The following is a 24,381-nucleotide window of genomic DNA, read 5'->3' as shown; positions in this document are numbered from 1 at the left end:
GTCATTCATTAACTGACATTACATTATTGGCCATCCGAACAATTCAAAAGTAAAATATATATTTACTATAAACACCTCTTTAATAAAAAAAAGCATGGTACAATATTATCAAAACCCATATTAGACTTAGTAAATCTATCAATTACAAATGGTGAATTCCCACAAAGTTTTAAAATAGCTGTGCAGCAGATGAAGCATACAATTATCGACCAATTTCAATTGTGCCAGCAATTTCAAAGAATCTTGAGAAGCTGGTGGCTGAACAATTGATGACCAATTTAGAGGAAAATATTTTACTAAAGCCTAAACAATTTGGATTCCTGCCCAAACATTCTACTGAAATGGCTGTGTGCCACTTCACCGAAATGATCAAATGTAGTTTGGACAAGGGTAAATATGTTGGAGTAGTATTCTTAGATTTGAAAAAAGCTTTTGACACTGTAAATCACAAAGTTTTGATGACAAAATTAAAACAATTTAATGTATCAAAACAAACTATAAGTTGGTTTAAATCATACCTTGAATTGCGACAACAATGTGTTTAAATAAAGGTTGTTAAATCAAACGTAAGACATTGTGATTTGGGTGTGCCACAAGGATCTATTTTGGACCCTCTGCTTATCAGTATATATCTTAACGACCTCCCCAATATTTGCACAAATACCATATGCCAAATGTATGCAGATGATACAATCATTTATGTGGCAGTCGACAGCCCTCCACATGCTTCAGAGATATTAAACAGACAGCTTGACACAATATATTTCAATAGGTGTCAAATAAAAATGAGCTGCATAATAGGAAATCAAATAGTGTATGTCCTTCGCTATGTGGTAGGTTTCGGCGGACGTTATCTCCTTCTGTCGTGGACTATTTTTTTCATACGGTGTTGATGTGGAAATGGTTGCCTCGGCATTTCCCAATTCCTGGGAAACTTATCAAGGAGCTTTTTGTTTTATTAGGTCCATCAGTGTTAAATATTATAAACGTATCACTTTCCTCTGGCACTGTTCCCCTAGCATTCAAAAAAGCGGTTATTCATCCTCTACTCAAAAGACCTAACCTCGATCCTGACCTCATGGTGAACTACCGGCCGGTGTCCCACCTTCCGTTTATCTCGAAAATCCTCGAAAAAATTGTCGCACAGCAGCTAAATGAACACTTAGCGTCTAACAATCTCTGTGAACCTTTTCAATCCGGTTTCAGGGCAAATCACTACGGAGACAGCCCTCGCAAAAATGACTAATGATCTATTGCTAACGATGGATTCTGATGCGTCATCTATGTTGCTGCTTCTTGATCTTAGCGCCGCTTTCGATACTGTTGATCATAATATTTTATTAGAGTGTATCAAAACGCGTATTGGGATGTCAGACTTAGCCTTGTCTTGGTTTAACTCTTATCTTACTGACAGGATGCAGTGTGTCTCCCATAACAATGTGACCTCGGACTATGTTAAGGTAACGTGCGGAGTTCCCCAGGGTTCGGTTCTTGGCCCTGCACTCTTTAGTATTTACATGCTGCCGCTAGGTGACATCATACGCAAATACGGTGCTAGCTTTCACTGTTATGCGGATGACACCCAACTCTACATGCCCCTAAAGCTGACCAACACGCCGGATTGTAGTCAGCTGGAGGCGTGTCTTAATGAAATTAAACAATGGATGTCCGCTAACTTTTTGCAACTCAACGCTAAGAAAACGGAAATGCTGATTATCGGTCCTGCTCAACACCGACATCTATTTAATAATACCACCTTAACATTTGACAACCAAACAATTAAACAAGGCGACTCGGTAAAGAATCTGGGTATTATCTTCGACCCAACTCTCTCGTTTGAGTCACACATTAAGAGTGTTACTAAAACGGCCTTCTTTCATCTCCGTAATATCGCTAAAATTCGTTCCATTTTGTCCACAAACGATGCTGAGATCATTATCCATACGTTCGTTACATCTCGTCTCGATTACTGTAATGTTTTATTTTCGGGCCTCCCTATGTCTAGCATTAAAAGATTACAGATGGTACAAAATGCGGCTGCTAGACTTTTGACAAAAACAAGAAAGTTTGATCATATTACGCCTATACTGGCTCACTTGCACTGGCTTCCTGTGCACCTAAGATGCGACTTTAAGGTTTTACTACTTACGTATAAAATACTACACGGTCAAGCTCCTGCCTATCTTGCAGATTGTATTGTACCATATGTCCCGGCAAGAAATCTGCGTTCAAAGAACTCCGGCTTATTAGTGATTCCCAGAGCCCAAAAAAAGTCTGCAGGCTATAGAGCGTTTTCTATTCGGGCTCCAATACTATGGAATGCCCTCCCGGTAAAAGTTAGAGATGCTACCTCAGTAGAAGCATTTAAGTCTCATCTTAAAACTCATTTGTATACTCTAGCCTTTAAATAGACTCCCTTTTTAGACCAGTTGATCTGCCGTTTCTTTTCTTTTCTTTTCTGCTCTGCTCCGGGGTGGACCGCTAGCCTGTTCATCGGATGGGGACATCTCTACGCTGCTGACCCGTCTCCGCTCGGGATGGTTCCTGCTGGCCCCACCATGGACTGGACTTTCGCTGATGTGTTGGACTTTCACAATATTATGTCAGACCCACTCGACATCCATTGCTTTCGGTCTCCCCTAGAGGGGGGGGGGGGTTACCCACATATGCGGTCCTCTCCAAGGTTTCTCATAGTCATTCACATTGACGTCCCACTGGGGTGAGTTTTCCTTGCCCGTATGTGGGCTCTGTACCGAGGATGTCGTTGTGGCTTGTACAGCCCTTTGAGACACTTGTGATTTAGGGCTATATAAATAAACATTGATTGATTGATTGATTGATTTTGTTGGTGTGGCACCGAACGGAGATGTTGACGTGCGAAGTTTCAAGCATTCTTCATTCTCTAGCAGGTGACTTTTCAAATGATGCTACATATTAGCAGTAATGCTACTTTTTGTAGAAACGCTTTCGCCCCACACTTGACAAATTTCGGTTGTCTGTTCGACATATTCCCGCTTGAAGCCAAACCACCGCCAGACGATGGACCCTGTGCTGTTTTTCTTGGGACTTAATTCTTCCTTCATTTGTTACCAGATTCACACCTTCTTTCTCTTGTATTACCACTCGCACCACAGCTAACTTTAGCCATGCTACTACCTCTCTGCTCAGCGAGGGCGTATACGTATGTGACGTATGTAAGAAGGTGCGCTTGTTTAAGTCTCTGTGAGAAGGAGAGACTAGAAAGAGTGAGAAAAGCCTGTAGTGTAATGCCTGCAGCTAAAAACAACTGTGTGAGAACGTATACTCGAATATCACGATATAGTCATTTTCTATATCGCATAGAGAAAAACCCGCGATATATCGAGTATATCGCCCAGCCCTAATTAGAGGCCTACAATGTTTTACACGCATTACAAATGCAAGTTTATTAACTGTATCAAACTGCATGTACTCTATACGGCAGGGCTATTTAACTACATAATCAGGGGACGAACATTGAATTGTGATTTTTTTTGTCATAAAGTGCCTCCACTGGTTATATTTATTTAAGACTGTGTTTACTCTATTGCACAGTAGACACACTGTCAATAAATTCATTATTCTGCCCTTGCTACTCATTTCCAGCATGTGCAGCTAGTTAAAAGTATGAAGAAAAAGAAGCTCCAGTTTTTGTTGAGGCTTGATGTTCCTTCTTTTGAATTATTTTCCTTAAGTTGTGTTTGTTTACACTTCTTCCTTCATTTAGGTTTGTAAGACTGAAAATATAAACATAAACGTATAACATCCAATGTGTATTTTACAAAATAATGTCCATTGTGTAGTTTACATAAATAAAATAATTTTAGCATTAATATATTCACACAATTAACTACAAATGTTTACACATTTATAAAGTTCACAACATTCACACACTAAAACAATGTGTGCGCATTGTCGCCCTCTACTGGTCAAATTTAGCACTATATGCATTAAACGAGGTTTGATTAAAAAAAACAACAACACGACCAGGAATACAAAAATACATCACAAAATCAGCAATTTCAATACAAAAAAACCTATATATATTTATGCACAATGTCTACTTACAAAGGTTTGACCAAGTTCCACGATTAGGTTCCACGCTGGAATTTCTACCGTTGTCCCTGCTTGTCTGTTTCAATGTGTCCGTCGCTTAAAAGGCCCGCCAGGAAACAATGACTTGACCACTTGCTCGGGGCAGAACGTTCATACTTTGTTGTCCAGTTGTTGTTAAATGTCCGATTTTTGCCATTTATTTAGATTTTTTTTCCCAGTGTTGAATAAGTAGTCTTCTTCTACTCACCCCACGGCTGCTTTATTGTGACACATATGCTTCGCTGTTGCCCCCTGTAAGTTGGCGGGAGTACTGCACACATGAGCAACCCTAATTTAAATGGTTTCATCAAGCCTGTTTGGGTGATGTTCGGGGGGCCAAATAAAAAGGCTTTGATGGTTGAATAAGACTGGTATTAGGATAAAGTATTGCTGTCAATGTATTACATTGTTAATTAGGCTATTCGAATTTGAATTAATCATGATAAATCAAAGGTTAAAATTGATTTGCAAAATTTAAATTAACTTAACAAAGACAAATATTTGTATTAAAATGCAATTGTATTGTCAAAATGTTATACAGGATAATTTTTTTTTTAATCCCACCTCCAAAGACATGCACCTGGGGATAGGTTGATTGGCAACACTAAATTGGCCCTAGTGTGTGAATGTGAGTGTGAATGTTGTCTGTCTATCTGTGTTGGCCCTGCGATGAGGTGGCGACTTGTCCAGGGTGTACCCCGCCTTCCGCCCGATTGCAGCTGAGATAGGCTCCAGCGCCCCCCGCGACCCCGAAGGGAATAAGCGGTAGAAAATGGATGGATGGATGTTTTATTTTATTGCATGCCATTTATTTGTTTCAAACTTGTGAACAGTTTCTTATAAAGTCCCGTCAGGGTTTATTTTGGAGTGAAATTGATGGTTGCCTTCCAAGTAACCATCGACAGTTAAAGGCAGGGGTCCCCAAACTATGGCCCGCGGGCCGGATACGGCCCCCCACCATCCAAAATCCGGCCCGTGGGAAGTCCCAAGTTAAAAAAATAAATAAAAAAATGTTTTAAATATATATTTTTTTTAATTAATATTATTTTTTTAATTTGTCCTTACTAGTCCATTTTCTACCGTCTCCTAGCCACTCAGGCAAATCATATTGTCTAAAAATGCATTTTACCATCGATAACGTGACATGCAAGTGCGCTCTTTAAGTCAATTAGTGCGTGAGGAATATATATGTATGAATACATACATATATATATATATATATATATATATATATATATATATATATATATATATATATATATATATATATATATATATATATATATATATATATATATATATATGTATATATACACACATATATACACATATACATACTGTATATACACATATATACACATATACATATATATATATATATAGACATATATACACATATACATTCTGTATATACACATATATACACATATACATATATATATATATATAGACATATATACACATATACATATATATATACATAGACATATACATATATACACACACATATATACACATTTACATATACATATATATATACACACACACACATTTACACACATATATATATATATATATATATATATATATATATATATATATATATATATATATATATATATATATATATATATATATATATATATATATATATATATATATATAGCGCGGGCCCCAGCCAAATTGTTTTACCCCGATGCGGCCCCAGAGTCAAAAAGTTTGGGGACCCCTGGTTAAAGGGGTAATATTGTGATTTTTGCTCCCAAAAACACAAAAACAGATACTATACCAACAGGTAAGAACAGTTGGTTTTGCATAATAGGACACCTTTAAAACCTCTTAAGGCCCAAGCTGTTTGTTTACATGCTTTTTTTATTTATCTTTGCTATTTGGGCTTATTGGACCCTAATTAGAATAAAAACTAAAAATCATCTTTTGAGATGATGTACTTAGTCCATAAGTACACAAACATGTACTTTATGTGTAGTGACATGCACATTTTTATTTTTACACTTTTTTTTTTCCAAATTCCATTGTATGTTATACTCTTCTGACACCACCAGATAGCAGTATAAGTGTCCATATGTCGGCATAAGACCCCAATTCAGTAGTGTACACAATTTTGGAAATAAGAGCTAAAAGGTGCTGTCCAGGCATGTGGCCACTAAGCCTTAGTGGCCACATGCCTGGACAGCACCTTTTAGCTCTTGCGGCCCGCGACACGTCATTGTGCGGCCCGCACCTTAATATGAATGTTTAATGTTAGTGCGGCCCGCGAGTTTTATATGAATGGCGCTTGACAGCGCTGTGTGCGGCGCTGAAGCATTCTTGCCAACCCTCCCGATTTTCACCCGTCAACATTACTGAGGACTTCAATATTAAGTCAACAATACTGAGGTAACAATATTGAGGGCAGGAGGTTTTGCGTCCATTTTTTCTCCATACTCACAATGTGCAAGCACAGTCACATGTTATATGCGGCTTCAACAGACACACGTAAGTGACTGCAATGCATACTTAGTCAACAGCCACACATGTTACACTGAGGGTGGCCGTACAAAAAAAACTTTATAAATGTTACAAATATGCACCACACTGTGAACCCACACCAAACAAGAATGACAAACACATTTTGGGAGAACATCCACACGTAACATAACATAAACACAACATAACAAATACCCAGAATCCCTTGTAGCCCTAACTCTTCCGGGCTACAAGGAATCTACCAATCATGGTGTGGTATATGGCTCTCGAGGGCCGAACATTGACGTCACTTGCGTGATGCAAGCAAAGAAACATTTTGCTGCTTTTCCACGAGACCGCACGCTCTCTTGCTCTCTCTCCCTCCCCCGCTCGCTCTCTCTCTCTCTCTCTCGCTGTAAACTACACAGCGAGCCCCCCAACCTCCCCCCCTCCCCCCCCCCGCTGGCTCCAGACAGAGACGATTTTTGTTATTTGGGTCCAAAATACCCCTGCGTTAGTGGAAAAGCGGCAAATTAGTGAAAGCGAGAGAAACGTTGCCATGGAGACGAGGGCAGTCACACCGCGACACCTGTCCGTCAGTAATAAAGTCCCCGATAACCTGGACCAATTCAAACCGTTATTTGTTTTTTATTATTGTTTAATTTGCATTGCCTCACACGATGAATACTACATATATTTTTATATGACGCCATATAACACTCCGGGAGCCGTCACTTTTTCCCGGTACTTTCCACCGACCGCCGTGTTGCTGTCGGGAGGACAAGCAGGACGACACACATTGCAGAAATAACATTATTCTGCGTGCGTCGGTTGAATACAAATATATTTCACAACCCCAAACATGTCTTTTTCAAAGCGTGCAGTGAAGAGAAAGGTTAGTGATGAGCAAAGACAATTCCAGGAAAAGTGGGAGATGCAATATTTCTTTGTTGAGCACAGGAGCACTCCGACGTGTCTTATTTGCACAGAGAAAGTTGCAGTGCACAAGAAATACAATTTAAAACGTCATTATACAACTAGACATGCTGAGGAGTATGCAAAATACCAGGGAGATGAGAGAGTGAACCGGGTTGCACATTATGTGTATGTGTATACATTGTTGCTGACTGGAGAAATCAAATTATTATTGTTAGAATAGAATAGAAAGTACTTTATTGATCCCTGGGGGAAATTCAGCACCACAGTTCGCTCACAATAGACAAGAATAATAATAAATAATATAATATATATAATATATTATATATATAATATATAAATAATATAAATATATTCTACATATACTACATGTACTCTACATTTAAGTGCAGTCAAGGAACATATGCATTATACAGTCTGATGGCTGTCGGTATGAAGGACCTCCTGTGTCGTTCCGTGTTGCATTTTGGGAGTCTGAGCCTTCCACCAAACGTGCTCATTCTCCCCGCAAGGTCCGAGTGTAGTGGGTGGGAGGTGTTGTCCATAATGGCTAGAAGTTTTGCTAGGCTTCTCCTCTCTTGTTATTACTTATGACTGATTTATTTACTTAATTCTCATTTTGTTCATTTATATTTTGATTTTATTTTGTGTTGAAAATAAAAATAAAGACATTTAAAAATAATGTTTTTAAGAAATCTTTTCTTGCGGCCCAGCCTCACCCAGACTCTGCAACCAGTGGCCCCCAGGCAAATTGAGTTTGAGACCCCTGCACTAAGGCCTTTAGAGGTTAAGCAAAAGAGCATGAACGGGTCAAAATAAATTGCATGATTAATCAGCGTACATACTTTATTTATACAACATTTTCTGTGATGATCACAAGCTAACTCTTTATTTTTGACAGGCATAATCACAGTATTTAAGTTTATTAACGGCATCATGTATACGTAAACACAATGTTAGAAACAGCTCCATGATAATAAACATTTTGTTTGATTGACGCAGCATTTTGGTTTTCATAAAAACTGCATTTGTTGATTCCACAGTTCTATTTGCTCTCATTCCATTGTGCATTTATATCTAATGTATGTGCAAACAAAGCTGTAAAAATATAAATGTAATCCCCATAATAGTCGCGTGTACATGGAGAAAGCTGACACGCCATCTGTCTCGTTGCAGCAGATAATGCAGGTAAACAGGCCTAAATGTGCTAAAGACCTGGTGGATGGTAAAGGCCGAGAGACCCGGGGAATTAGGGTTTAATCCGCTCGACTCTGAAATGAGAGAAGAAGAAGAACGAGCAGCCGTGGCGTACAAATGAGCAGCAGGTGGCTGGTGGCCGAGACGCTTATGTGTAAGACGGTGCACAGATGCAAGCAACCCCGCCGAGGGCTGCTACAGGACAGGTGTCTGTGTGTATGTATGGGAGATGCTTGACGGAGATGGCGTCGCTATGACAACACCAATTGTTGACTCATAGTTGCAATCTTCAAGCGGTGAACTTTGCGGATCATTATTATTGTGCGGCATGAGACGAGCACTTTAAATGTCAGCGCATGCTGTTTAATCAAACACCGGCGCCAGGTATCACTTCCCCTCAGACAGCAGGCAGACGCCGCCGATGCCTTGCATCATCCGAGCCGACACACTACGGCGACCCGCCTGCCGTCTGACCCGCGATGCGTTCACTTGCCAACTTATTAATGAACTCAATGTGCTCTCGGAAAAAGAGGTTCAAAGGGGAACTGCACTTATTTTGGAATTTTGCATATCCTTCACAATCATTATGAAAGACGAAAAGACAAAAGTTTTTTGTTTTTTTTCTTGCATTCTAATATGTAAAAAAATCATCTCTTTCTTGGTGGCTAGCAATGCAGCTAATGGGAGCAATCAATTCTACATCTCAATCACTTTAAAAATGCATTCCGTAACCTGAATAATAACCAAGCTGTAGCGACATTGTTATTGTAAGCGCGAACACTGAGGAACTCTTTTTCTAGCGTACAAACTAGAGATGTCCGATAATGGCTTTTTTGCCGATATCCAATATTCCGATATTGTCCAACTCTTAATTACCGATTCCGATATCAACCGATACTTATATATACAGTTGTGGAATTAATCCATTATTATGTCTAATTTTGTTGTGATGCATCGCTGGATGCATTAAAGTTTAATGCATCCAGCGATGCATCACAACAAAATTAGACATACTAATACCAATCGGTACCGGTCCGCGGACCGATTGGTACCGGGCCGCGCAAGAAATGTAATTTAAAAAAAAAAAAAAAAAAAAAAAGTTTTTTATTTTTGATTTTTTTAAATTAAATCAACATAAAAAACACAATATATACATTATATATCAATATAGATCAATACAGTCTGCAGGTATACATACAGTCCGTAAGCACACATGATTGTATTTCTTTATGAAAAAAAATAAAATAAAAACATTAAACAATGTAACTTTACCATGAATTGATTAACGTGGACTCCGACTTAAACAAGTTGAAAAATGTATTCGGGTGTTACCATTTAGTGGTCAATTGTACGAAATATGTACTGTACTGTGCAATCTACTAATACAAGTTTCAATTAATCAATCAATCAATCAAAAACAAGGTTTTCCAAAATAAGAGAACAACTTCAACTCCAGTTATGGAAAAAAGTGCCATCATGGCACTGCCATATTTATTATTGAAGTCACAAAGTGCATTTTTTTTTAACATGCCTCAAAACAGCAGCTATGGGAAATACTATACTTTGACTTTCAAAAAGTGCATTATTTTTTATTTTTTTTAAACGTGCCTCAAAAAAACAGCTACAAAAACAATGAAGGCACACAGCTTCAGTCCAGAGTATGCCTACGTCCGTGTTTTACTGGATATGTACCGCTCCGTACAATGGCGTTTAAAAAAATAATTAATTATATTTTTTGAAACCGATACCGATAATTTCCGATATTACATTATAAAGCATTTATCGGCCCTAGTACTAACACATCGGCATACTTCGGTATTAGCCGCATCTCTGTCTGGACTGGAGCCTGCAGTGCCTCAGACTGTAAGTCTCTGCAGAGAGTGGTGAGGACGGCGGAAAAGCCGCTGCCTGACCAGGGCTCAGAAAATCTGCAGAGACTCCTCCCACCGCCACCAATGACTGTTTTCACTGCAGGACTCTAGAAAGAGGTTCCGCAGCCTCCGTAGCAAAACCTCCCGGTTCTGTAACAGCTTCTTCCCTCAGGTCGTAAGACTCTTGAACGCATCATAATAATCCCCTCAATTCCCCCCAAAAACGGATTAACTTGCTGGAATATAAAGACAATATTACATACATCCATAAACGTAGATGCATATGCAAAAGTGCAATATATTTATCTGTACAGTAATCATATTAATTTTCCTGAGGGAACTCTCCTGAAGGAATCAATAAAGTACTATCTATCTATCTATCTATCTATTTATTTATATCTGCATCTTATTGCTCTTTTATCCTGCACTACCATGAACTAATGCAACGACATTTCGTTCTTATCTGTACTGCAAAGTTCAAATTTGAATGACAATAAAAAGGAAGTCTAAGTCTAAGTTTAAGTCTAAAATCTAGCTACGGAAAGAGATAAGCTAGCTTCTACACGAGCACGAAAAGTGTTTGAGTTTGTAACGCACAACACAATGACTGGAAAACATGAACAATCATATTACAGTATTTGTAAAGTATTAGCCCACATTTCATGTTTTGTTTGTATACAGCTATCTCAACAATTCTGCGTGTATCATGTGCAATAATAAAGTGTGACTCAGTTTGGACAATAGTTGTGCGTTTGGTCCAGATGGCCGGGGAAGTTTTTTCCGGTTCATTTGGGTAAGCATTCCATTTATGTCGAAATAGCTTGGCTCCATGTTCCACATTTACAGCGCCAAAGTCACTTTCATCTCGCTCTCCGGCTTTCGTCTGCTCCAACGTCTTACTCTTCCTTCGGGCTGGTTTCTAGAAGCAGTAGTTAATCTTTGGTATATTCAGATTCAAAACGATAAGGTTGTGAATCCTTATGTGAATAAATATAGTCTACCAAGTCTGCCATGATTAGAAAACACACTCTTGTTCGTTTCCAGAAGTAGGACACATATTTCTTGCCAGAAGCCGGAATTGTTCTGCTATGGAAACGGAAATAAATGTGTCGAGGAATTAGTTCCGGCAATGATTAAAATGTTCAAAATTCTGTTAATATTGTACAGATTACATATTCTTATGAACGTGTCTGTTACTACATCATATGTATACTTGCAGTGTGTATACAAAAGGTTGATTGAGGGTTTTGAAGTGGTTTTAGAGAGCTTTGAAGGCTACAATGCTGCCTCTTCCAAGCGTGTTTTATCATCTTTAAAATCCTAAAAAAAAAGGACACGTGTTCTTGTCTCTCATAATGATTGTGAACAATAGGCAAAAAAAGTGCAGTTCCCCTTCTTTTACTTAAACAGTACTTTTTTTTACAGTTAAATACTATGAACAAAATATACTGCAACATTGCAACAAATGACAGTAAAAAAATAAAATACCCTTATATTTCACAGCGATCAACTGTTATTTCAAAGTAAAATACCTGTATTTTTCGGACTATAAGTCACACTTAAAATCCTTTCATTTGATAATGCGCCTTATAATGCTGTGCGCCTTGTGTATGCATTAATTGTGGTTGTGCTTACTGATCCCGAACCAATTTTATACGGTACATGATGTAATGATAACTGTTACCAGTAGATGGCAGTCACACAAAAGAGATACAGTACAGGCCAAAAGTTTGGACACACCTTCTCATTCAATGCGTTTTCGTTATGTTCATGACTATCTACATTGCAGATTGTCACTGAAGGCATCAAAACTATGAATGAACACATGTGGAGTTATGTACTTAACAAAAAAAGGTGAAAAAACTGAAAACACGTTTTATATTCTAGTTTCTTCAAAATAGCCACCCTTTGCTCTGATTACTGCTTTGCACACACTTGGCATTCTCTCAGGGGGTAGTCACTTGAAATGGTTTTCACTTCACAGGTGTCATAGTTTTGATGCCTTCAGTGATAATCTACAATGTAAATAGTCATAAAAATAAAGAAAACACATTGAATTGAGGTGTGTCGAAACGTTTGGCTTGTACTGTGTGTGTGTATATATACTGTTATACTGTATATATATATATATATATATATATATATATATATATATATATATATATATATATATATATATATATATATATATATATATATATATATATATATATATATATATATATATATATATATATATATATATATAAAGAGTCGAGGTTTCTGTGGTTTGTCCGTTATACAGTGCTCAATACTGTGGTAGAGCGGAATATACGTTAGGTTAGGAAAAAAACACAGAGGCTATATCATCCTTACAAGCCTGTTTCGCAGGTTTCCCTGTGAAACAGGCTTGTAGTGATGATATACCCTCTGTGTTTTTTCCTGACTTAACGTATACACAAACGTATATATATATATATATATATATATATATATATATATATATATATATATATATATATATATATATATATATATATATATATATATATATATATATATATATATATATTCCACGCGCACTAATTGACTGAAAGAGCGTGCACTTGCTGATGATGTCACGTTATCGATAGGAAAATGCATTTTTAGACAATATGATTTGCCTGATCAACTAGGAGACAGTAACAAGGGGTAGAAAATGGATTAGAAAGGATAGATTAAAAAAAATAAAAATAATAATATAAAAAAATATATAATAATAATAATAATAATTATATATATATATATATATATATATATATATATATATATATATATATATATATATATATATATATATATATATATATATATATATATATATATATATATATATATATATATATATATATATGTGTGTTTTTTTTTTTTTACTTGCGACTTCCCGCGGGCCTTAGTTTGGGGACCCCTGCTACAGTAATTACATTGGACAACCTAACATTTTTAATTTATTCATGTACGGTTTGTATTTTGTTGATTACATTCTGTCAGTGTTATTTAAATGTGTCTATGTTGATATGAAGGTGTTGTATTTTATTTTACTTACCGCTCTTGCAATACAATTGGCAGGACGAGAGAGAGTGATAGAATGTAGAGAGAAGGGAGTGACAGTGCATGGAGGAACAGAAAGAGAACAGGCTGAAGGCAGAAGTTGCAGAATTTCGACTTTAGTATTTGTCAAATCCTAGTTATGGCTCTGGTTCCACTGTGTTGCTTTAAACAGTTAGAAACCGGCCGTCGACTTTCTGGGTTTGACCAGATAAACAAAACCAGACGTCAGTTCCAGTTCCATCACTCGTGCACCAACATTTGAGTGACCAGTGATGTAACCTTATGTGTCAGTCACTCTACCCTCTGCTGTGAGTTTGCCCTGCGGCCCGTCCGCTTGCATGACCAGCCTTTTTTTGACGATATGAACGTAGACTGGTGAAGTAGACATGTTGCAGTATTGATTTACAGAGAGCATAATGCAACTCACTGATTAGTGTCCAACTACACTGTGTTCATTGTAAGTCTGCTCCCCTGCGATTGCACAGCTCAGCTTGCATTTTTAGACATTTAGTTTAATACCAGGCAGATTAATGTTAATTTATGTCTGAGCCAGGAAGGTGAAGGATGTTAAAGTGGTTGTTAAGTTCTGTGAAACAGGAGCAGGTGGTCATTAAAATGCTTGTGAAGGCATTTTTACCTTGTCTTTTGTGTCATGTAAAAAGCTTTCGCAAACTTCTTTGATCAAATACATTTTGCAGTAAACCCATTTGCAAGACGGAAACCAGCGACTTTAGTGCCCTAAAGTAGTACATTTAATAAGGATTTTCCTAGTACAAAAGTTAATGCTAGAGTCACGTTTGTCCTCGTTACATCTTTTGTTAATACCTTGAGCCATGAAAGTACCCCGCTAACAAACCTAAAAAGGTCATTCCACAATTTTATACAGTAGGGTGCGTGATCTCACAATGCTTAGTGCAGTGGTTCTTAACCTGGATTCGATCGAACCCTAGGGGTTCGGTGGGTCGGCCTCAGGGGTTCGGTGGAGCCTCCGCCGCGGAGGTCAAGACACATCCGACTCATTTTGTAAATAAAAACTTCTCCCTATCGGCGTACTATGGATACCCCCAAATAATGTTCCATCTGATTTGCAGGTGTGTGATTTGTTGTGAGTTCATGCACTGTGTTGGTTTTGTTCTTTGAACAAGGTGATGTTCATGCACAGTTCATTTTGTGCACCAGTAAAAGAAACATATAACTTTGTCGTGAATTTGAAAAAAAACAAACATTTTATTTATCACTAAAGAAGAGTTCGGTGAATGCGCATATGAAACTGGTGGGGTTCGGTACCTCCAACAAAGTTAAGAACCACTGGCTTAGTGGGTTGCGGTTACCATTTTTGCAGGCAAACGTTGTTGTTTACCACCAATGAAAAATGGACTTTGCAAAATAAAAGCAAGATACAGTACCAAGACTAAGTAGACCCTATTCCAAAGACTTGGTTAATTGATCAGTATGAGCACATCCACTAGCTAAGCAATTTCAATGACCTGTTGCAGTCGTCTTGTCCTCATTGCAGAGTCAGTTTTCATACCGAAGAATTTCGTAAGTCTGTAAAGGCTAATGGACAAACCAACTTTAGGTGGCTGCTTGACCTGCAAATTTTCCATCAAAAAGAAAAGACCATTATTTCAACTGTATCCTGGGGATAGGTTGATTGGCAACACTACATTGGCCCTAGTGTGTGAATGTGAGTGTGAATGTTGTCTGTCTATCTGTGTTGGTCCTGCGATGAGGTGGTGACTTGTCCAGGGTGTACCCCGCCTTCCGCCCATGTGCAGCTGAGATAGGCTCCAGCAACCCCCGCGATCCCGAACAGGACAAGCGGTTTTCTTTTTTTTTTTTTCATAACGAAAAACAATCATGTGTGCTTACGGACTGTATCCCTGCAGACTGTATTGATCTATATTTATATATAATGTATATATTGTGTTTTTTATGTTGATTTCATTTAAAAAAATAAATAAATATATATATAATTTTTTTTTTATTTCTTGCGCGGCCCGGTACCAATCGGACCGCAGTGGTTGGGGACCACTGCCCTAGGGGAAATTAAGATTTTCAGCACAATTCCATTCAAGAGCAGACAAACATTACAGGGAGACAGAACAGGAGAGAAAGGTGAGAAACAGGTAAACGCTGAGGGGAGTGAGAAAAAAAAAAAGAAAAAAGTCTAAGCCTGGACCCCTGGAGAGGGGGTCCAGACTGAGATCAAGGAAAAAAATTTCATAGCCATAACACACATGTGTGTAAGAGGGAAACATTAAAGAACACAAAGGACATTAAAGACATTAAATGGTAAATGGGTTGTACTTGTATAGCGCTTTTCTACCCCTTTTTTTCCGCATGGATGAGCGAGGATACGTCCAAGGAGACCGAGGTGTCCGATACCTGCTCATTCAGCCAAGACACTGTGAAGCTTGTCCAGCTGCGCAGCCCTGCTTTGATTCAAACTTATCAGTTTGAAAATGCCATGAACACGCCAACATGTGTCAGGTGATGGAACAGAAAGTGTTCATCTAGACCAGTGTAACCATACCCATAAAACACCCCCTACAGGGCCGCCAAAAAATATCTGTGTCTTAGCTGTGGTCCGTGCAGGCCGCAGCGGTACTCAGTTGTAATGCACTTTTTCACCACATGTGGCAGTAATGACAATATCAACCAAACAGAAGAAGACTGCAGGTAAAGTCATAGAGAAGTTTCTTAAGCGCAAAAATTATGACTTAAGTGGTGAAGATGTGTTTTCATTTGCACACTTAAATTTGTGTTAAGAAAGATACTTATTAATTTATTGTAGTTATTTCAGCACAACATGAGCGTATGAACATTTATTTTTCATCAGTTATTTAGGAGTGCCTTCCTATTCAGTATATTTGGTTAGTACTTATTATTCTAATCAGCCTGACCTAAGCCAAAGGTTGATGTAATAACATTTGTGATTAACACGTGGTTCCATATAATTTTAAAAGGTTGTAAACTGTAAGTAAGATAGATATAATTATTGAATATTATTAAAATTTAAGAGTAAGAAGAATGATTCAGGGTTAATTTTTTAGTAGGCCTTTGTCCCCTGTGTAGTGGAAAAGTCAAGCCCCGAGTTAAAAAAGGTTAAGAACCCCTGATCCAGACCATTCGGCATCCTCGTTAGATCACTGATCTGATGTTTTTGGCTTTGCGTCACGTTGTAAATTTTAAAAAAGTAGGTTTTTTTCCTCTGACGCGATCGTGGTGAACGAATGTGCCAGTTAATAATGAATAATTTTTGCACCATGTTTTAAACTTGTTAAGAAAATAACAAAAACTCTACACTTGCAGTCTGCGTAAACACACTTCAGATACAGTTTTTTCTTTTCCGCCACCACACCCTTTCAAGCCCTATTTTAACATTTCTCAAATGCTGGAACAAATCCGCCCTTGTGCCCCTGGTTAGAGTGTCCGCCCTACCAAAGACTTTAAAAATGGGACCCATTACCTCCCTGTTTGGCACTCAGCATCAAGGGTTGGAATTGGGGGTTAAATCACCAAAAATGATTTCCGGGCGCAGCTACCGCTGCTGCCCACTGCTCCCCTCACCTCCCAGGGGGTGAACAAGGAGATGGGTCAAATGCAGAGGACAAATTTCACCACACCTAGTGTGTGCGTGACAATCATTGATACTTAAAACTTTAAAAAATGTATTTGGTCTACCATAAATAGATTTGGCAATACCATCTGTATGTGAATAGAGCTTAAAGCATCCTCACCCTTGTTCTTAAAAAAAGTTAATATGCTCCTTTGTCTGCCAGAGAATAAGAAGACATAGCAGGAGGGAGCTGTGTTGCAAATTTAGCAAAAATTCAGACGCCTTTTGATTCTCTTATTGAAAAATGCGACTAGCAACAAATTCAAAGGCTTTTCATGGTCTCATAGAAGCCTTTTGGAGACTCGAACATGAAAGCACACATTGCTCTTCGCAATCAGCCGCTATCTAAAAGCACACACAGGTGGCTCTATCTTGTTTGTATTACTTAAAAAAAAAAAGACAAAATAGGCGACAGAAGAAAGATAATTTGTTTAGATTTAATTTACCAGTTGTGCTATACATAGGCCATGGACATTTAAGCAAATTAGACAAGGTTGTTTCATTTTGATGTGACCAATTCCTTCCTCACCCTGTGTGTCTATTTTTTTTTTTACATTTGGTTACTGGGTACCTGTTAAATATTAAAGAAAATGTTTTGTATCACTTTCATGACCAACATGTTAATGTCCTATTATCGTTCATCATCATCAACCAGGAAGTAGACTGACAAGATACAGACAAACAACACAAATACTGTTCAACCTTGACAGAGGTCTGCTATCCTAGTTGTAATTGTCTTTCCATTATTTCCCCATCTTTGTTTTCTCAGGTTTTTGGCCCGGTGATTGTAGCCCGAAAAGGAAAAGGAGGCAGCAGAACCAAGAAGGCCATGGAAATCAATCTCAGCCAGAATGTGGCTTGGCTCCTGCCTTTCTTCTTCCTGCTAGTGATGGTCAATGTTCGGTCCTCCCAGGGCCAAGGATGTCCTCAGCGTTGCGACTGCATCGGCAAGCTCAAGACCGTCTCCTGCCGCGGTAAGCGTCTGTCTACACTACCTGAAGGCATCCCTCTGGACACTAGAATCCTGGACCTGAGTGGGAATAAACTGCGCTGGGTGGAGCATGGTGACCTGCTTCCCTTCCTCCGCCTGGAGAGGCTTGATCTCAGCGAGAACATGATCAGCGTTTTGGAACCAAATGCCTTTTCTAGTCTCCAGAGTCTGCAGTCGCTTTCCCTCAGGGCTAACGAGCTGAAACTGGTCCCCATGGGGACTTTTTCACACCTGTCCAATCTCACCTCACTGGATCTTAGTGAGAATAAGATTGTGATTCTTTTGGACTTTACTTTCCAAGACCTTAAAAGTCTAAGGAAGTTAGAAGTTGGAGACAATGATCTGGTGTATATTTCTAACAAGGCCTTTTTGGGTCTGGTGGGACTGAAGGAGTTAACCATTGACAGGTGCAACCTGACGTCTGTGTCAAGCCAGTCTTTGTCTTACCTTCACAACCTAGTCACACTGCGACTGCGCTACCTCAGCATCTCCACCTTAGAGGACCAGAACTTCCGTAAGCTAGGAAACCTGAGGGCCCTGGAGATCGACCATTGGCCCTTTTTGGAGTTCATCTCCTCTAACGGCCTGCAGGGTCTCAACTTGTCGTGGCTGTCTATCACACACACCAATCTCACCTCGGTGCCCACCTCTGCCCTACGCAGCCTCTCTCACCTCACCAGCCTCAACCTGTCCTTCAATCCTATTTCCGTCCTGGAGTCCTGGGCACTGAGGGACCTTCTCAGGCTAAAGGAGCTCCATCTGGTCAACACCAGGCTGGTGATGGTGCAGCCATACGCACTGGGCGGTCTCAGACAAATCCGCCTTCTCAACCTCTCAGCCAATAACCTTGTTACCCTGGAGGAGGGTGCTTTCCAGTCGGTCAACACTCTGGAGACCCTGCGTTTGGACAGGAACCCATTGGCGTGCGACTGCCGCTTACTTTGGATCCTTCAGCGCAGGAAGACGCTTAACTTCGACGGTGCGTCCCCCGTGTGTATGACGCCTGTCGAGGTGCAGGACCGAGCTCTGAGCGCCTTCACGGACTCAGCCCTCTTTGACCATTTCACATGCCAGAAGCCCAAAATCCGCAACAGGAAACTGCAGCAGATATCGGCTCGTGAGGGGCAGGTGGTGTCGTTCATTTGCAGGGCGGAAGGTGAGCCCACACCGGTCATATTCTGGATATCCCCTCAGCGCCGTCGCATTACCACTAAGAGCAGTGGCCGCTTGACGGTATTAAAAGAAGGCACCTTAGAAATAAGGTATGCGCAGGTGATGGACAGCGGAACCTACATTTGCATCGCCAGTAACGCTGGCGGGAATGACACTTATTTCGCTACTCTCACCGTCAGTGGTCTCCCGCTCGACGCCACCCTAATGGCCAACCGCACCTACTATGCCGGAGACCTTAACGACACCAACCTGAACGATACCAGAGTCTTTCTGAAGTTCACTCTGGACCTCAAGACCATCCTCATCTCCACGGCAATGGGCTGTATCATGTTCCTGGGCGTCGTCCTCTTCTGTTTCATCCTGCTCTTTGTGTGGAGTCGCGGGAAAGGACAACACAAAAACAATTTCTCAGTGGAATACTCTTTCAGAAAGGTTGACGGACCAGCCACCAGCGGAGGGCAGGGCGGGGCGCGCAAGTTTAACATGAAAATGATTTGATCCAACAGGTGGAGGTGTACTTTTTTAGTACTACCTTGCTAAAACCTGTGGGGGCATCAGGACTCAGCGCCTTGCCTAAGAGCACCTAGAAAGGGGCAAACTAGTGACCGGTGTACAAATTCAGCCGGGGTAAGCTCTTGCTCCCGCATGAGCTTGAACAGTACTGTTAAGCATTCTAGAAAAGGAATGGATGAACTTCTCCTTTCCTTAATGCTCTTTTTAAATGTCAGTCTCATTCATCATTTGGTCTTTGTGTTCGCAACATTAAACACAACCTCAGTATACATTTTGGGGAAAAAGACAGTCTTCACTAAAACAAAACTTGTTGGAGGAACCAAAAATGTCTATTTTTACGAGAATTTAGTCACATTTCTTATGAAAAGTATCATCAAAGAGCGGATCAGTGAGTGTTAGCATGTCTGTCCGACAGACTGAAGCAACTTTTTATGTGTGGAGTTTGAATGTTCTCCCTGTGCTTGTGTGGGTTTTCTCCCACATCCCAAAAATGTGCATGGCAGGCTAATCCATCCATTGACTACCGCTTGTCCCTTTTCGGGGTGGCGGGGGGTGCTGGAGCCTATCTCAGCTGCAATTGGGCGGAAGGCACGGTACATCTTAGACAAGTTGCCATCTCATCACAGGGCCAACACTCACATTCACACACGAGGGCCAATTTAGTGTTGCCAATCAACCTATCCCCAGGTGCATGTCTTTGGAGGTGGGAAGAAGCCAGAGTACCTGGAGAGAACCCACGCAGTCACGGGGAGAACTAACCGGAGGCTCTAAATCAGGCCTGGGCAATTATTTTGACTCGGGGGCCACATTTAGAGAAAAAAATGTGTCTGGCGGCCGGTATATCTATTTTTAGGAACACTAATACCAAATCTCACAATAATGTCTGATTGAATGCTAAAAACTTTATGACAGACCACCTTAAAAAACGTAATGGAATTTTAAATTTTTCTATGAAGGATAAAACACTGAATATTGACAAAATATGAACTTCACACCCCCTTTCGATCGACATATATCAAGTGAAACGCAACAAAAATGCAACAAACAGTGAAATATGAACACAAAAGGTACAAAATAAACTCACCTACAATCTGATGTATCTGATATTTGCTGAATTCCCCCCAGGGATCAATAAACTACTTTCTATTCTATTATATTCTATATATTACTAAGCTTTAGAACTTTGCTGTGAAAATCTCCTTCCGCGTCTGTGGAAACGCTTCCCGCCCACACTGCTTGGTGCCTCGTCTGAGCTGCTGTGACGTAGATGACCATAGTAACTAATTATATGACCATAGTAACTAATTAGATTACCATAGTAACCAGTATATCATCCATAAGCGCAGATTCCAACCATTGAAATACTTTGTATAGTTCAAGACTTACGGTCATTAGAAAACATCACTGCACATCATAATGGCAGCTACACTTTATCTTAAAGATCTAAAAAAATTATTTGGGAATGTCCGGCGGGCCAGATTAAAAAGCTCAACGGGCCGCATGTGGCCCCCGGGCCTTAATTTGCCCAGGCCTGCTCTAAATTGTCCATAGATATAAAATATATTTCAAACACTTGAACATGGTGAGAAATCTCCCAATACAAAGATTGTGACCAGAATGAAGTGGTAACTCTACAGGACGATAGATATAGTTAGGGATGGGAATCAAAAAAATGGTTCTTGTTCAGAACCGGTTTCGACTTCTCAGTGTATCGAGTACTTGGAATCGCTTGCCACTTGTTCAAACGATTCTCTTATCCATCCTTCCGGGTGGGGATGACGTCGTGTAGTGACGTCAGATCTCAAAATGGCAGAGCCCGTGTGCAACCAACATCCTATAGTTGACTACATTTTACAAGAAAAGACTGCAACAGCGCTACTTGTAGAAGTCATAAGGCTGCTAGTTCATCAAGAGGACATGCGAGCAACATTTGAACGCATAACATGCGTTCAAACTGAGCAGCGACTAAATTTGTGGTCAAAAGTTAGCATTTTCGGTCGGTGAATGTTCAATTGTAGTCAGAAAAGTTGCATGTTTTCCTGAAACCATATTTTCTCTCAGTCATTATATCATACAGGTGAAACTCATAAAATTAGAATATGGTGTAAAAGTCTATTCATGTTAGCAATTAACTTCAAATGTGAAACTAATATGTGATATTAAAGGCCTACTGAAACCCACTACTACCGACCACGCAGTCTGATAGTTTATATATCAATGATGAAATCTTAACATTGCAACACATGCCAATACGGCCGGGTTAACTTATAAAGTGCAATTTTAAATTTCCTCCTAAACTTCCGGTTGAAAACGTCTATGTATGATGACGTATGCGCGTGACGTCAATGGTTGAAACGGAAGTATGCGGACACATTGTATCCAATACAAAAAGCTCTGTTTTCATCTCAAAATTCCACAGTATTCTGGACATCTGTGTTGGTGAATCTTTTGCAATTTGTTTAATGAACAACGAAGACTGCAAAGAAGAAAGCTGTAAGTGGGATCGGTGTATTAGCGGCTGGCTGCAGCAACACAACCAGGAGGACTTTGACTTGGATAGCAGACGCGCTAGCCGACGCTAGCCGCCGACCGCATCGATGATCGGGTGAAGTCCTTCGTCGTTCCGTCGATCGCTGGAACGCAGGTGAGCATGGGTGTTGATGAGCAGATGAGGGCTGGCTGGCGTAGGTGGATAGCTAATGTTTTTAGCATAGCTCTGTGAGGTCCCGTAGCTAAGTTAGCTTCAATGGCGTCGTTAGCAACAGCATTGTTAAGCTTCGCCAGGCTGGAAAGCATTAACCGTGTAGTTACAGGTCCATGGTTTAACAGTATTGTTGATTTTCTGTCTATCCTTCCAGTCAGGGGTTTATTTATTTTGTTTCTATCTGCAGTTAAGCCCGATGCTATCACGTTAGCTCCGTAGCTAAAGTGCTTAGCCGATGTATTGTCGTGGAGATAAAAGTCACTGTGAATGTCCATTTCGCGTTCTCGACTCTCATTTTCAAGAGGATATAGTATCCGAGGTGGTTTAAAATACAAATCCGTGATCCACAATAGAAAAAGGAGAGAGTGTGGAATCCAATGAACCCTTGTACCTAAGTTACGGTCAGAGCGAAAAAAGATACGTCCTGCACTGCACTCTAGTCCTTCACTCTCACGTTCCTCATCCACGATTCTTTCATCCTCGCTCAAATTAATGGGGTAATTGTCGCTTTCTCGGTCCGAATCGCTCTCGCTGCTGGTGTAAACAATGGGGGAATGTGAGGAGCCTTTCAACCTGTGACTTCACGCTACTTTCAGTACAGGCAAGGCTTATTTTATCAGCGACCAAAAGTTGCAAACTTTATCGTCGATGTTCTCTACTAAATCCTTTCAGCAAAAACATGGCAATATCGCGAAATGATCAAGTATGACACATAGAATGGATCTGCTATCCCCGTTTAAATAAAAAAATGTCATTTCAGTAGGCCTTTAATATCACATGTTACGACTAAATGTTACATTCTTGTGTCTTTTGCACATGAATAAATTCTACAGAAGAATATTAATTTATTATATTAATTTACAAAAAAAAAAAATGTTTTCTTCTATACTATATAAGATTTCACTGTAGGCTTTCTAAGGTCATGTTACCACTAAACTAAAAAAAAAAGTATGCTAATCCACCCTTTCTTCTCTTGTTTCCCCCAAATAAGAATCGATAAGAGAACCGTTAAGGAACCAAATCGTTAAGCGGAAGTGTAATCGGAACCGGAAAAATCGTATCAATTCCCATCCTTAGTTGTAGTACAGTGGAACCTTGATTTACGAACTTAATTGGGTTCATATTTATGGAAACAAATGTCTACTTAATAAACAGTGCAAACATAAATAATGGGTTCCAGCCTTGGCAAAAGTCCATATTTTAGTAAAAGATTGTCTTCGCTTTGAACACAAAACAAAGAACTATACAGTAATGTATATCAAATAGGGATGTCCGATAATGGCTTTTTGCCGATATCCGAAATTCTGATATTGACCAAACCCTTAATTACTGATACCGATATCAACCGATACCGATATCAACCGATACCGATATCAACCGATACCAATTTCTACAGTTGTGGAATTAACACATTATTATGCCTAATTTGGACAACCAGGTATGGTGGAGATAAGGTCCTTTTTAAAAAAATCAATGAAAATAAAGTAAGATAAATAAATTAAAAACATTTTCTTGAATAAAAAAGAAAGTAAAACAATACAAAAACAGTTACATAGAAACTAGTAATTAATGAAAATTTGTAAAATTAACTGTTAAAGGTTAGTACTATTAGTGGACCAGCAGCACGCACAATCATGTGTGCTTACGGACTGTATCCCTTCCGGACTGTATTGATATATATTGATATATAATGTAGGAACCAGAATATTAATAACAGAAAGAAACA

General features: G+C 39.4%; 1 protein-coding gene across 1 annotated transcript in view; it reads left to right on the top strand.

Moving 5' to 3' along the window:
- Positions 1-22,364, top strand: part of LOC133644768 (leucine-rich repeat and immunoglobulin-like domain-containing nogo receptor-interacting protein 3) — a 113,764-nt gene extending 91,400 nt beyond the window's left edge. The window contains exon 2 of the mRNA XM_062039500.1: positions 18,044-22,364. Coding sequence (XP_061895484.1) covers positions 18,104-19,936 — 1,833 coding nt within the window. The 5' untranslated portion in view covers positions 18,044-18,103 and the 3' untranslated portion in view covers positions 19,937-22,364. The remainder of the gene's footprint in view (positions 1-18,043) is intronic.
- Positions 22,365-24,381: the final 2,017 nt, after the last annotated feature.

Source organism: Entelurus aequoreus, linkage group LG27 (assembly GCF_033978785.1).
Source record: "Entelurus aequoreus isolate RoL-2023_Sb linkage group LG27, RoL_Eaeq_v1.1, whole genome shotgun sequence".
Classification (NCBI taxonomy): Eukaryota; Metazoa; Chordata; class Actinopteri; order Syngnathiformes; family Syngnathidae; genus Entelurus; species Entelurus aequoreus.
Note: the sequence above shows the minus strand (reverse complement) of the source record. Positions and strands in the feature narration are given on the sequence as shown.